This window comes from Anser brachyrhynchus (assembly GCF_964034855.1).
Source record: "Anser brachyrhynchus genome assembly, chromosome: Z".
In the NCBI taxonomy this organism is placed as follows: domain Eukaryota; kingdom Metazoa; phylum Chordata; class Aves; order Anseriformes; family Anatidae; genus Anser; species Anser brachyrhynchus.
The window spans coordinates 37,652,986-37,667,799 of NC_137697.1; the positions used below are offsets into that span (position 1 = coordinate 37,652,986).

Below are 14,814 nucleotides of genomic sequence, written 5' to 3' on the forward strand. Positions count from 1 at the left end.
TGAAAGTGTAAGAGATTCCAGAGAAAACAGCAATGCCTGCTCCAAGCACATACACTTTTTTTTTTTATATATAAAAAAAAAAGGGGGCCAAGATGCCACAGGGAGAAAAGTAGTTTCCCAGCAATCCAAGAAATGTTATGAATTATCCTAATTTATGCCAGGCATTGCTAAAATTCTAGGCAACTCATAAAATTCTGAGTGAATTGTGGGACATTGCTTTGTCAAATTATATTGTCAGTTTCTGTAGGCATAGCATATATAAAATTCATCCATGATCTTATCGTACAGAGGAGATGTACGGTATTCTTAATTTCGCTCAAACATTTTTACAGGCTTATTGCAGAGAATATCACCTCTTTTTAATACAAGAAGTCAAAAAAATTCACTGTTCTTCTGTAACTTGCTCTTCACACAACTTGAAAGAAGAGCATTTCACTTCAAATCAGTACCTGCAATGATTTCTGAAGCTTGTTCAGTGAGGAATTATCTTTTGGTGTGATAAGGGTATAAGATAATTTTATAAATGAATGGTTTGTATGTTAATGTTGAAACCCCCTTCAGTCCAGCCAAAATATTCACCCTTGAGCACCTGTAAGTCATCATCTGAGTATTCCTGAGCTGATATAATTTGGGAAATTTTCTTATTTATTACAGTTAGTAAGCTTAATAAAGCCTAACATAAAATCTTAATCTGAATTTAAAATGGATTAGAAGTATTCATTGTTTCCTTACGCTTTTTCCAGCACTATGATTTCTTACCTTATCCAGCTGTTACTGACAGTGCTTGTCGTTAGAATTCAGATTTGTCTCTGCTGAGTTTAGAAGAATAAACTAGACTTCACTACACATGTTTTACTACAGGTTGAACAGACACCAAAAGAAGACAAAGACTATAATGATTTGTTTACATTTTCTAAGAAAATTGTGGTGGTGTTCTGTGTATTAGTTTTCTGTACCGCTTCTAAACACAGATAACACTAAAATGCAGAAAAAAAAAGAAAATGGTATATTACAGACAATTTATGCTATTCATTTTACTCATGGGCAGGATACTTGTATCAAATTTCTTTACCATTCTGTTGTCTATCCAGAGAGAAAGACTACCACAAGTCTTATTTGACAGTGATTATACATATTCCAGAATTGGTGCTTTATGTGGAAATCATTAAGTGGTTAATCTTTGTATTTATGAAATATCTACCTACAGCAATTGGGGATAAATTAGTAAAACTAGTTAGGAAGAAGAATATATGTCAATTTTTATTTAGAAACAAGGCCTGGTCATGAGCTGAGAAGCACAAACATTGTTGGCTCTAACCTTATCATGTCTATTATTTGCATGGGAAAAGATGTGAGTTCACTGATTTGCCTATCTGATTATATGGTATGGGGCTTCGGGTAAAGATCTTCTATATGCTGAACACAGCGAAGACTTCAGCTCCTTTAGGCCTACATGTACACATTTATATTTAAATGTATGCAAAATTATCAAGAAATCACAGAAACTATACTCATACTCTGAAGCAGTGATTGGCCAGAAGAGTCCTGTCTGCACACAGTGAAGTAATGAGGGTAGTCCTCATGGGGAAAGCATGGGTAGGAGGAAACTGCAAGAGAAACAAGACAAGCCTGTTCAGACCCACTCAGCTGAATCATGCAGAGCAGAGTTTAGCCGATGCTGTGGCAGAGAAAAGCACCCACTTTGCTCTCATCACATCTCTGTTAATTGAAGCGTAAAAATTCTATTCTTCAACTTTCATTTAAAAAAAAACAGTTTGGAACAGGAATAGAGGAAAAAAAATGCTATAATATTAAACAAACAAAGCTTTTTTGGAGTCACATTTTTAGTTTATATCAAAGCTGTCAAGAGTGTCCTGTAAATGTAAAATGTTTTTCCTATCTGAACCATCCTTCCAGCAAGCATTTTGTAAAATACTTGAATAGACAATAAACATGAAAACAGTTCAAGTCAGTTTACTTTAAACATTCAAAGACCTTTGTTATAATTTTTACCACTCAATGCCTTTTATGTGTCATATGTAGTTACATCAAATATAATTTCTTATTATCTTCCTAAAAATGTAGTCTAGATAGGATATTTTGCAACATCTTAGTCTTCAAAAATGCGTGAAGTAGTTTTGTTTCTCACTTTTATGCTTTCTGTATGCTTTCAATGCAGGACATCAGCTTCTTCAGGATTACAAAATGACTGATTTGGGTCAAAATAGTTTTCAAGTACAAATGATATTAAAAGAATGAAAAAAACCCTCATGATCTGAATTTTGCTATACAGTAACTGTATGTACAGCAGTGAAAATATAATTATAAAACTCTTGCTGTGATGTGCAGTTTGCAAAGAGTAGCTGAAGCTTCCCTCAACGATGTGTTCTGTTTGCCCGATGACAAAAGACGAACTTCATTTGTGTAGAATGAGAAGCATTGATGTTTGCCAGCCTGTTATTATACTCTGCTATGTCTTGATCCAAATAAAAGTTGCTGTGTGAGACCTATAGTCTCCAAAGGCTCTACAGACATGAGTAAATAAGTGGTAAGGACTGCATAATGGAATTACAGCAGCTGTGTTTAACTCTCACTTACATTAATTTGGTATCAGACTTCTAAACTGGATTGGTAGAGGAAAAGTACAGTTCCATATGAGACCACACAACTTATATTGAGATTGTGGTCAACTTGTGAATCTCTTCAAGGTTTTGATTTATATTTTATTTCTTAGGTTGGTACAAGAGAATGTAGGAATGGACATCCCCTTTGCTGAGGGTGTATTAAGCCCCGTTTCTACAGAGATGAGACCCGGTAAGAGAAGCTCTTACTTATTACCTTAATTATATCTTAGTCCCTTGGAATTTCATTATGTGGTAAGGGTGTTTCTGTGATGGTAATAAAATAAAATAAAAAGTAAAATAAAAAGTAAAATAAAATAAAAAAGTAAAATAAAATAAAGTAAAATAAAATAAAGTAAAATAAAATAAAATAAATGTCAGTGCAGTGTTAAAAAAAAGAAAAATTGTTAAGTTTGTTTTATTTAGTCAATTTTCTTCTTCACTTAACAAATGATAATTGCCAGTATTTCCTCTTGTGCATTATTGTCATTGCTTGTTTAGTCCCTATGATGTTTAAGTAATCACTATTATTTATCTTATATTTGATTACTGTCTAAGTGAACTAAGAACACCTTGAAATGTGGCACTTAATGCAGTGGCAAGGGACAGAGCTATACCTAACTTCTGTTTTATTTAAGACTACTTTTAATTAAGTCTGATTATGAGACTGAGAGGTATTTTTATTTCTGTTATTGTATTGGATACAATACTGTCTTAGTCAAGACTAAAGACATAGCTCCTACTTGCAAATCAGCACCATTTGGATAGCAGCAAGAGCATAACAAAAGAGAGACTTAGAGGGAATGTTCACTCATATTATTTTCTCCTGGATTCAACAGAGCATTTGTTCATAACTCATGATTTGTATATTGCTCTTTAAATTCTTAAACCCTGTGGGTCAGATTGTGTGTGAAGCTTGATTTTTGGCTGATGATTGTGAAAAAGAGTGAATCTGGATGTTACATAATTCAAGTGCTCCCGGCTACATCTGCCATTCCTGTGGAAGCTTGTTTTATTTTTTTAAGCATTAATGTGTGATATTTCTGCTTTATATTAGGTGGTCTTAAATGGCTTGTTGTTACTATACATGGTCTATCCCAGTATGTTTGCCAGTGATTCTTAAATATGTGGAAGACAAATTGTATCCATATAAAATGAAATTCTTTTTTTATTTCTCTTCTTTCAGAACCTCCAAATTCTCTTGATCTTAATGGTTCCCATCCCAGAAGGATAAAGCTTACTGCTCCAAATATCAATCTCTCTTTGGACCAGAGTGAAGGTTCTGTGCTTTCTGATGATAATTTGGACACGCCAGATGAAATTGACATCAATGTAGATGACCTTGACACTCCTGATGAAGCAGACTCTTTTGAATACACTGGGCAAGGTAGCTTTCTAGACTGTAGATTTACAGTTCATCTCTGATTCTTTATTTGCTGTTTACATGATCGGTTTCATGTCAGTCAGGCTATGAATATGGTTAATGCATTTGAGATTTAATGTAAGGTTTCCAGATATTTTTTTCTGCTATTTTTAACCTTTCTCCCCCTGTGTAAAGTAATACATTCCTACTTATGCAGAGTGCAGAAAGAAATAGTACAGCTGATCAACTGATGAAATAAAATAAGAAGAGCAACCTGGATAGAATCTAACTCCTTTCTTTGTCCAGCTCTAATCATAGGACTTGTATGAAAAGAGTCTTTCAGTAAGAGAAAGCAGTTGCTGTCTGTTGTAAGGGAACACTAGACCTAACTGCACTTTCAGTGACCAGCTCTATATTATACTTACATCATTTGTGTTTAGAGATATAACGTTGTGTGAAATATATTGGCTGAATTGGTAAATCTCATCCCAAAGTCTCTCCTGTCATGATAGCTCCAGATTTTGCCATGAAGTTTACCAGAATATTAATATGCTGAAGTTCAGGCACTATCTGTGTCCTAATCATTTCTTCGGATGATTGGAAAACACCCAGCTGGGTTTTGCACCCATTCACTCTGTACAAAAGCTGCACCAAAGAGCTTGCAGTGTGTAAATGAAATAGACGCAGCATGGTAAGAAAGGTCTTTTGTTAGTAAGAAAGGTCTTTTTCTATTCCCATGTATGGTTGGAAACCTGAGACATGTAAGGTGTGTGCGCAGCATGATAAAGCTAGCTCATGTAATGGAACAACAAAATTCATCATTCCACCAATTTAAATATGCTTTCTCAGTAGGGCCAGCTGTACAGTATAGATACACCCTGAAGTATGAAACTTGTCTTATTTTACTTAGGAAGAGCCACAGACACTCCATTCTTCTTTTGCATACTAATCTCAAGACAATCATTTTTTCTCATGTGGTGTAAAAGTGTCTTGCACTGCCTTACTCACTTTACTTACCCTCATGATGCACAAAATAGGGTGATAACATCCATTCATGCTAGTACCTGAAGAACCATATGGGAACTGTATTCACTAAGGTAGATACCTAAAGATCATAAGCATTTTTCAATCTAAACAGAGAGAAACTTTTAAAAGGGCTACATTTAAATTGAATTTTCTCTTGCATTTAAATTCTTTGTTGCTAGTGAGGTCACTATAATTTAAAAAACTGTATGCTCTTTTGAGCATGCAGGAACAGTTGCATTGGTTTAAGTGGTATTGCTAAAGAGGCATTGCTGTGCACTCAGTCATGCATAAGCGTCTCTAATGTCACTTCTCATTAGAAGGCTGATTTCCTTATGGGTAGATGCAGAGCATAGTGATGAGTTGCTAGATGGTTGGAATATTATGTACCAAAGGTTTAATCTAACACACACACACACACACACACACACACGCTTTTGTATTGTTGTGACCACTGCATGAGAGCAAAAATCTCTGTCTGCCATGGAACAGATTTTGCCTTTAAGCAAAAGCCCTAAAGTAAGTAAATTCAACTCCACTGATTTTGGTGGCAGTTATATTTACGGCAAGCATTTGCCCCAGATTTTTTGTTGTTTTCTAAATGTGAAGTTTGGTGACATTTTTACAGATATATAATTTGATTTTAGACATACTTAATTGGCAAAACATCATACAATTACATGAGCCCGCAGATAGTAGAAAAGGCAAAAATAGTCACAATTTATCAAAATAAGCTGACAATAATGTGAGTGGACTATATATAGCATGGATCTGATAGCTAACAGTATAGTCATAAGAACTAGGGAAGAATGGTTTATGTGCGTGGTTAACAGCCTTTGTACTTTTGTCACCCTTCTGTTACCAGTATGTGCTGTGCTGTTACCAGCATGAATAATCTCCCACAGTTCAGTGGTTCTGTAGTGTTGTGCCAAACCCCAGTAAGTACTGAGACGACATTGCTGTTGAAACTGTAGAGAGCAATGATTTTTTAGCTTCTCACCCTCAGACTGCTACTGGTCCATTTAAACTGTGAAAGTTGACTGAGAAAAGTAAGACTGTTGTCACAACTCAGGAGGTCACATCATCACTGGAAAACTGATGGCTATGTAAAACAAGAAATGTTGAAACCCTGTAGTGTAGAAGAATGATGAAAAGAAGAATCAGTACAACTGCAATGTGCAAGAAACCAGATGAGAGTGGAAATACCAACGTCTTAAACTAGCACCTGACTTATTTAGGGATTGGTCAACAGCAGTTTCACAGTTGTTGTTTGTTTGTTGTCACTGATAACATAAATCTAAATATTCTCTTTCAAAACCTGCTCTTGTTTCTTAAATGAGCTTTTCATGTTTTTTACATTAGGTGACATAAAGTTGCATTTACGAAACTGTTTGTGCAAATAGATGAAGGCCTGCCCCCAAATCAAATTACTATTTATCTACAGATTTTTATTTCTCTTCTGAATTTCACACTAGTTCATCTTTCTCTGCAAAATCAACACTCCAGGCAGTAAAACAGAATCACTTTTTCACAGGGAGATCTAGTACCATGCATGTATGTAGTTTTCATATTGTTTCCCTTGGTATCTTTACAAGATCAACATCATACAGAATTGCATTAAGATACTTAGTTTTGTGATTATGGGGTTTATGTATTTTGTAAGGTCATCCCCAATATCACTGAATAAATAATATTTAAAAAGTGAACGCCAAGTATGTTATTAAACATCATGAGCATTGCACTGTGAGAAGGCATGAACATATACCACAGTTCCACAACGTATAACCTACTGAACGGCACGTATTAAACCAATTTGAATTAGTATGTTTGAATAAAAAAATCATGTTTTGCAATTCATTCTTCTTCCCAACCTTATGACTCCTTAAAGTCCCTTAATTTGCAGTTCCTAAGGAGAAAAGTCCTGTGTGGTCACGTTATTTGTACATGTGTATGTGTTTCTTGATCTTCCATTCCTGTTTCCACCATTGATACGTTTTAACTTGAATATATTTTTAACTCATTGGCAGATAGATCAATAGGTAAGAGCTGAAATAGAGAATCATAGAATCATAACTACATTCTTGCAAGATTCCAGCGCATGGGAATATAGTAAGGAATTGGTGGTAGGCTTAGCTTTTGTTACATACCAGAGAATCTGCCTCAGAGAAAGGCACCTTCAAACAGAGTTTACTTCCAATTAGGGACAAAGAATACAAGACAGATGGCAGATAAAATCCAGACCTCAATAGTCCTACTGTACCAGAGCCACTTGCTTACTCTCCAATTCTATCCTTCTCCTTCCTCTTTTATATTTGCTGTGGTTTGATGACACTCATTGTCCACTTAAATGAATGTAAGAGAAAAAATATTTAGAGCTTTTCCATTAATATATAATATACATCTTTATTTTTTCAGAAGAGCAGACAGCTATTAAGGATGCTTCCCAGGAGGAGTCTGAATCAATTCCAGAGTACACTGCTGAGGAGGAGCGAGAGGACAACAGGTTATGGAGAACAGTGGTTATTGGAGAACAAGAACAAAGAATTGATATGAAAGTCATTGAACCTTACAAAAAGGTTATTTCACATGGAGGTAGGAAAACCTTGAATGCATATTTTAGATTGATGTGAAAATTCATGCTCTATTAAGCATGATTTATTTCAATTTTAGTTCACTTATCATATTAGCAAAGAGAGAGGGTTTGTTTTTCAGCCACAGCTATAAGCAATGAATTGACTAACCCCATCAAATTACAGAAGCATTATTGTATTTTAGGGCCCATATTAATCCTTCTTAGGAAGACACTGTTATGATATAAGGAGTTTCAAGGTTCTTTTGGAGGAGTATCAATGAGCTACTGGCATAGCACCAAAGTGAGCCATCCTGTTTTCAGTTTGGTCATAATTCAAAAGACAGTTTGAGCAGATACTGTCAGCTGGGGGTCCTAAGAAGCCTTCAAATGAACTGAAGCCAGTTAGAGACCTCATAGGAGAGTATTTTCAGAAAAAACAACACTTGCATCAGGACAGGTCTTTCCTGTTTGATTAGAAGATCAGCCAGTGTTTGTTTCACATTTCTCTGTTGCTGTTTCTGTACCTGTAAAAGTGATGGTTGACATGGGAAGACTTTGTAACCTTCACTCCCCAGTCCATAACTTCAGCACAGAGCTGATTTTTTCTTGGAAGATAAAGATGGCCTGATTTTTATCTTTCTTACACTGGTGCTGTCAGTAAGTACATGAGTGAAGCAAGTAATGAGGCCAGACTAAATCAACCTGGTCAGACTTTTCAACCCAGCAATGAGTACTTTAAATACAAAGCACTTTCAGAAGCAACAAATAAACTGAGATACATGCGTCAGTAACAATCTGGTTATTGTAGACTAGAACTTCAGATCAAGGAAAAAAATTGTCCTACAGAAAAAAAAATCTAAAATTTTATTTTCTAGATTATAGCAAAAGCTTCTTGCATGAAGAGATATGGTGCTCTATGATTGTGGGTGCCTAGATTTAAATAATTGGAATGGCAAAAGAAAGAATAATAATTTTCCCTTGGGCTTCCATTTCCCTGGTTATGCTCCTCACTTAATTTTTATTTAAGCTCCTCAAATTTATTTTTCTGCCATTTATAGTTGTCAGCTGAGAGCATTTCACCAGCAACTGTTTTGTTTCTTCACATAATTTGTTAATAACTATCAAACAGAATATCAAAGAAAACATTTGAAGTCAGAAAATGAAGCAGGAAAATGACCTCAAGTGCTTACTATATTGTCTCCTTTGATCATCTGCTCCCTATCATTGCTAGAGAATTTATAGTTCTGGTATTACTAATACACTTCTGCATAATTTAATTCAAATGGGTAAATATTACTATAGCTACTGAAAGAATAATGTTAAGCAAAACCATTTAAGTGCTTTGTCCTTGGTGTTTCAGGTTTAGATTATCTTTGCATTCTATATGTTTGTGGGATACAGTTTGCCAGCTGTTAAGTATGGTATTAGGTAAAGATAAATTATTCTAATCTTACATAAATTCAGACAGGTAATTTAGCATCTCAGAGGTAAGATTTGTTTGTATGAGGATGCTTCTGGCACAGTGCTGCTGATCTGTAGCATCATTTAAAGCTAAACCAGTGTTTCCGGTGTATTTTCAGTGCTGAATCTCAATCTGGTAAAAAATAAGTGTTGTTACATAAATAAAATACTATATTACTTGAGAATGTCATCCTCAAATTTGTACATTTACATTAAAAGCACCTAGAGATTGGCCTGCAGATGCTTATATTGTCCAGTGTGCAAAAGGTTTAGTCAAAATTAGTAAAGATGTTTAATCCTCCAAGCATTTTCCTGTCATAACAGCACCATCAGAGATCTGTGCATGTCATGACACCTCAGACACGGTTTAGCAAATAGCCATAGATGGCATAATTTAGGAAACAAACATAAGATTTTGAGGCTTTGCTAATAGTATTTATTTATATGGTTTTTTTTCCTTTGTTTGTTTTGGGTTTTGTATGTTGTAAAGTAATTTAAGTATGTTTGTGGTAGAAACTGTCATGTATATAACTCTGGTAGATGCTGATGTATACATGTATATCAACCTATATGAAAAATGAATACCATTCCATTTTAGTGGGTGGAGAAGTAGCCCTTAATTGGGTATTGCTTGGCAGTTTAAGAAGTACTAGTTTCAGTGGCAGACATCTCTTATAGTAACTGTAAAGGATATACCAACGTACAGTTATCCGTGGGAGTTTAGGCTATTCATCTCAGTTCTCAGTGTGAAATAATCAGGATACAAATTTAGGTTTCCAGTACTGATAGGCAAATAGACTTCACTGATTCTTTCTGCTTTACCTCACTGTAATACAGTTGAGTAGTTGTGATGAAGAAAGGTGTTCGTTTCAGTCAAGATGTCTCTGCAATAAGGAGTGAGGTAGCAGGTGTGAATGATCTCATACTGATTTAATGTTTGCTTTCAACTTCTGTTTATCCTCTTTTTGAATGAAATTATTAAATTAGGTTGCCAAATCTGACAAGTTACCAAAGCATGGATTCTTTATGCCAGTGTTTTGTGACAGTTGCTGTTACCAGAAGACAAAACCTTTCTTCGAGCCCTTATTTTGGAAATGCTGTCCTTTTTATTTGGAGTAATAACTCTGTAGTAATTCCATGATGCATACTCCCTGTTTCCCAAGGTAACAAGGCCAGGTTGGATGGGGCTTTGAGCAAATTGATCTAGTGGAAGGTGCTGGATGGGGCTTTGGTCTGGTCTAGTGGAAGGTGTTCCTGCCCATGGCAGGGGGGTTGGAATTTGATGATCATTAATGTCCCTTCCAACCCAAACCATTCTATGATACTATGATTTATATTCACTTGCTATTTTTTCAGTATATTTTGTGCCAGATTTTTACATGTCTGACATCTCATTTTTTTAGATCACTCGAATCTAAGGTAAAGAACACTGAGTTTCCTTTACCTTCAAATGGATGCTGCTCAGTAATTTAGCCATTGCCAAAGATAAAGTGTGAGCAGTAAGTGTCTGAACAGTAAGTTTTAGCCTTCCACTTGCCTAATTGGAATTTTTGCCTGAAATCTAATCATATCGTGGTGATTAAGAACCGGTATTAAATTCTGTGTTTGTGAAGTGGCAGAGCTCTTCACTGAAGGTGTAGAATTTATATAATTTTGATGCATGGGTTGTGAGAAAACTTGACAGCTTGGATAGTTGTTACAGTTAGGTAACTAAGGCAGTTAGGTGTATTCTGCATGAAATTCCCTTTGGACACACTTTAGTATCTTTGGAGTGTCAGGAATCTTTCCAGTAACTTTAAGATTAAACACAGATTCTGCCTAAAATAAGTAAATCAGACGTCCCTGATGATTCAGTGATCTATTGAACATTCTGCGCTGATGATTCAGTGATTTGTTGAACATTCCTCCCTGCTAGATGATAGATAAAGCCTCATCCAGAATCTAGGCATTAGCCACCAAAATAGGAAAGGGGAGAGTAGACATAACTTGGCATTCTAGGTGTGATTGCTTTCTACCTATGTTGATGGAGAAATTCCTCAGTCATACATATCTTGGCATAGACTGACTGAGAATTTGGGCAAATAGCTTTTACTGGTTTCTAGTGAGGAATTAAAAAACACCTCTCCCTTAAGTGAATATTCCTTGTCTCCAAGCATTTGTAAGAAGCAATGGGGAGACCTTATTGCTCTCTACAACTGCCTGAAAGGAAGTTGTGGGAAGCTGGGGATTGGCCTCTTCTCATAGGTAACTAGTGATATGACTAGAGGGAAAGGCCGCAAGTTGTGCCAGGGGAGGTTTAAGTTAGAAATTAGGAGACATTTCTTCTCAGAAAGAGCAGTCAGGCATTGGAATGGGTTGCCCAGGGAAGTGGTGGAGTCACCGTCCAAGGGGGTCTTCAAGGAAAGATTGGACGTGGTGCTTAAGGACATGGTTTAGTGGGTGATATTGGTGGTGGGGTGATGGTTGGACCAGCTGATCTTGGAGGGCTTTTCTAAGCTTAACAGGTTAGAAGGAGGTCTTTCTAACCTTAACAATTCTGTGATTCTGTGATTTTAAATCTATCTGTGGGCTTTTCATTTGTGCATTGTTAGAACTGCAAACGGTGCTGTGTAATTTAGTGGACACAGCAGCTGCAATGTGCTCCTGGTGCCACACTTCTGAGCCAGTTGGGCAGACTGCTTTGTGGCACCGTGATATAAGTTGTCTTGGAAAATCTTTTAAGGATTTTTTGGTATAAGGAGGAAAATCCCATCTCTATTTTTAAAGCAAAGGAAAAAAATACCACCTTATTCCATAATGATTTATTTGAGGATAGGCTAGAGTAGGCGAGATTAATTTAGTGCTTTCTCTTTGAAAATGTGTGGGTCTATCTGAGAAGAAGGAAATATATCAAAGACTCAAATTAAGTGGTGAGTGTGGGAGGTGGAGTTGTTTTTTCTTTGTTTCTTTTGAGAAGACTTGGACATTCCTTCACACCAAGCTCTTCACACCAAGGTGAAGGAGCTGAAAAGAGGAGTTTTTCCCCCTCCCTGTGTACATCGGTGCTAGAGAATGCAATGCTACCCTCTGAATTTGAGCTTGAGATCTTTACTGGTTTTCCAAAGTCAATCAGCCGTATCTATAACAATAGCTAAGCTATTCATGTTACTGGATCGCAACATGAGTTGGAGTTTTGCCACACCATGCTATGTCATGTGCCTTAACCTGGTTATATCCACATTGTCATTTGGCTTGAATTTGTTCCCTAATCCTGAGCTCTTTTGCCTGCCTGTGTTTTCCAAAAGCAAGGAGCAAGGCACAGCGTGGTATTGCAGAGGACAGTGGACAGACAAATGCTGTGCTGCTGCTGTATGGTGGCTTCTCTAGCTCAGCAAGCCCTTGGCCACTGGGAGCCAGAGGAAGGTTACTGCACAGAGCTGGAACATCCCTTCCATGCCAGCATCATGGGAGGACTTTAGACTAATGATGACAAGCCTCCTGCAGTGTGCAAACTATTCCTCAGTGGATAAGGTCTGGGCTAGCGTTCTTAATTTGATGTTGACAAAACAAATAAACACTGTCAGTTTACCCAATACATTATATTTAGTCAAAGCCACCAAATCAAATTCTGCGAGAAGGAAGTCCAGCATCATCCTTCAAGAAGCTGCTTTGAAAAGCCTTGATATGAAGTAATATAGCTTAAAGCAAGAGACTCCTGACATGCCTCAGAGGCTTATCCACCTTCGACCCCCTCACTCCCCCCATAAATGGGGAAGCAGTGGTGTTTTTTAGTCCTTTAAGGAACACCTGAGGGCCATGAATGAAGAGAACTTCTGTGCATGTCTTTATGGCTGGCATAGCACTGAGATTAGTCCGCTGTGATTTTTCTCGGCATGGAAGAGCTCATTTGTCTTGAAGCATCCATTTTGTCAGGGATTGTGCATTTTCCAAAGCCACATAAAAATTCCTTGATATAAACGTCTTCTAGTTTTCCTTATTTCAGCTAGGTGAGACTCACTTTAGGTGCTGAATGAGAAAGGAGAAAAAATACTAGCCCCTCAGTTCTTCCCTGGTTAACACGTGGATTATATGTGATCCCTGCCTTTCCATCCTTTCCATAAGGAATTCTGTTTTACTCTGCTGCTGGGTACAATACAAGAAATTCTGTGAGTATTTGAGTTAGGCTAGTATACTGCTCACTAATATCAAAAAAAAAAAAAAACAATGTAAAAGTCCTAAGATCTCTTTAGGAAAGTGCTGTGTGGGTGCTGGCATTATCCTGAATTTTGTCAGGAATGTGCTCCTATCTCCTCAGGAAATTCAGGGTTTCCTCCACAAACATTGTCTCCTTCATAGTTAGTTTCTCCCAGCCTCTTCGAAAGCCTTTCAATCATCCTCTCAACATAAACAGCCTTTATTTCCATGTGTCTCTAGTAGTATTTACATGCAACCATTTCTCCCTAATCTTTATAAATTGCCTCCTAATTGCAAGTATCTTTTAAATAAATCCCAGACTTTTATCTGAAGTGCAGGAGTACTTTATATGTATTTTGTAACAGAAATCTGTAGGGACTGCAAAAGATTGTGAAGAAGATTGACCAACATTAATACACCATGAAAAAAATATTTTCTTTTGGGTAGCAAGTAACTATTTTGAACCTCAGAGCTGTAATGCTGCAGCATTAAGGGTTTACAGGTATCATTAGGCAGTGGTGGAGACCACAGAGCATTGGTATTGAACAATTGGAGTATCCACAGTAAAGAAATATTTTATACAAATCTTGCAGCAAAGAATTTAACTGATCCTCAGGAGCTTTTAAGGTATAGTGTCATGCAGTCATAACTGTAATATCCTGATGCCTTTGGAGCTGCACAAGACAAATGAAATTGGATTGTGAGACCTTGGGAGACATCATTCAAAAGATGCAGGATGACAAATGTAGGTATTTTCTTTAGCAACTTATTCCCCAGGCTAAGGTGAGCACTCAGCACACAATTGCAATAGAGATGTAATGAACCAGGAGTTCAGATAGAATTGCATTACTTACAAAGTAGATTGAGGCTTTTTTGCTGGCATCTATAAAAAGTTTACTCTTAGTTGTGCTAAGCACATTTTGCAGGAATTCAACATAACTCACTATCCTACTTCCTTATCACTTGGTAATCATTCATTCATTTTCTGTCTTCTTCAACAGGAGACATTATCAATCTATTCCAGGACTTAGAGATTTCTTTCTAAATTTATCTTGGTAAGAGCCTCTGACAAAGATAAAAATGCGTTTTTATTTGTTCCACAGGATACTATGGTGATGGTCTGAATGCTATCATTGTGTTTGCTGCGTGCTTCTTGCCAGACAGCAGCCGAACTGATTACAACTATGTCATGGAAAATCTTTTCCTGTGAGTGATATGTGAACAATGTGACAGAGTCTTCTCAAAATTGTGTAGTGAGAGATAACCTGTCTTTAATGAAGAGGTAACGTGGGTCATTAGAAGGGGAGCAATCTGAATGACAAGTAAAATAGCAGTTTTAGATAAACTGCTCAGTGGTGTTTTACTGTACTATTCCTTACCCACTCACCCTCCCAAATTAAGGTGTATTTGTCAGAAACAAATCTGACTGTAGTATCTCCCTGAAGGATAAAGAATACAGTGTCTTCAGCTTCTTGGACCCACAATCATCCCACTGTTTCACTAGCGATTTCCAGTCCTTACAGAGAACAATCAGCAGGGCCTGTGACCACCAGACTGGCTTTCACTCTTCATTTTTTATTATACAATGCCATGATACATCA

The 14,814-nt window shown here is 36.7% G+C and overlaps 1 protein-coding gene across 9 annotated transcripts in view; it reads left to right on the plus strand.

Annotated features, from left to right (window-relative positions):
- Window positions 1–14,814, plus strand: part of PRUNE2 (prune homolog 2 with BCH domain) — a 139,298-nt gene that overhangs the window by 109,120 nt on the left and 15,364 nt on the right. For 7 of the 9 annotated variants that reach the window (XM_080574511.1, XM_080574513.1, XM_080574512.1 and 4 more), the window contains 4 exons: window positions 2,735–2,814; window positions 3,808–4,008; window positions 7,423–7,599; window positions 14,317–14,419. In XM_080574511.1, coding sequence (XP_080430637.1) covers window positions 2,735–2,814; window positions 3,808–4,008; window positions 7,423–7,599; window positions 14,317–14,419 — 561 coding nt within the window. The remainder of the gene's footprint in view (window positions 1–2,734; window positions 2,815–3,807; window positions 4,009–7,422; window positions 7,600–14,316; window positions 14,420–14,814) is intronic. The other 2 variants (XM_080574516.1, XM_080574518.1) reach the window with 1 other exon arrangement.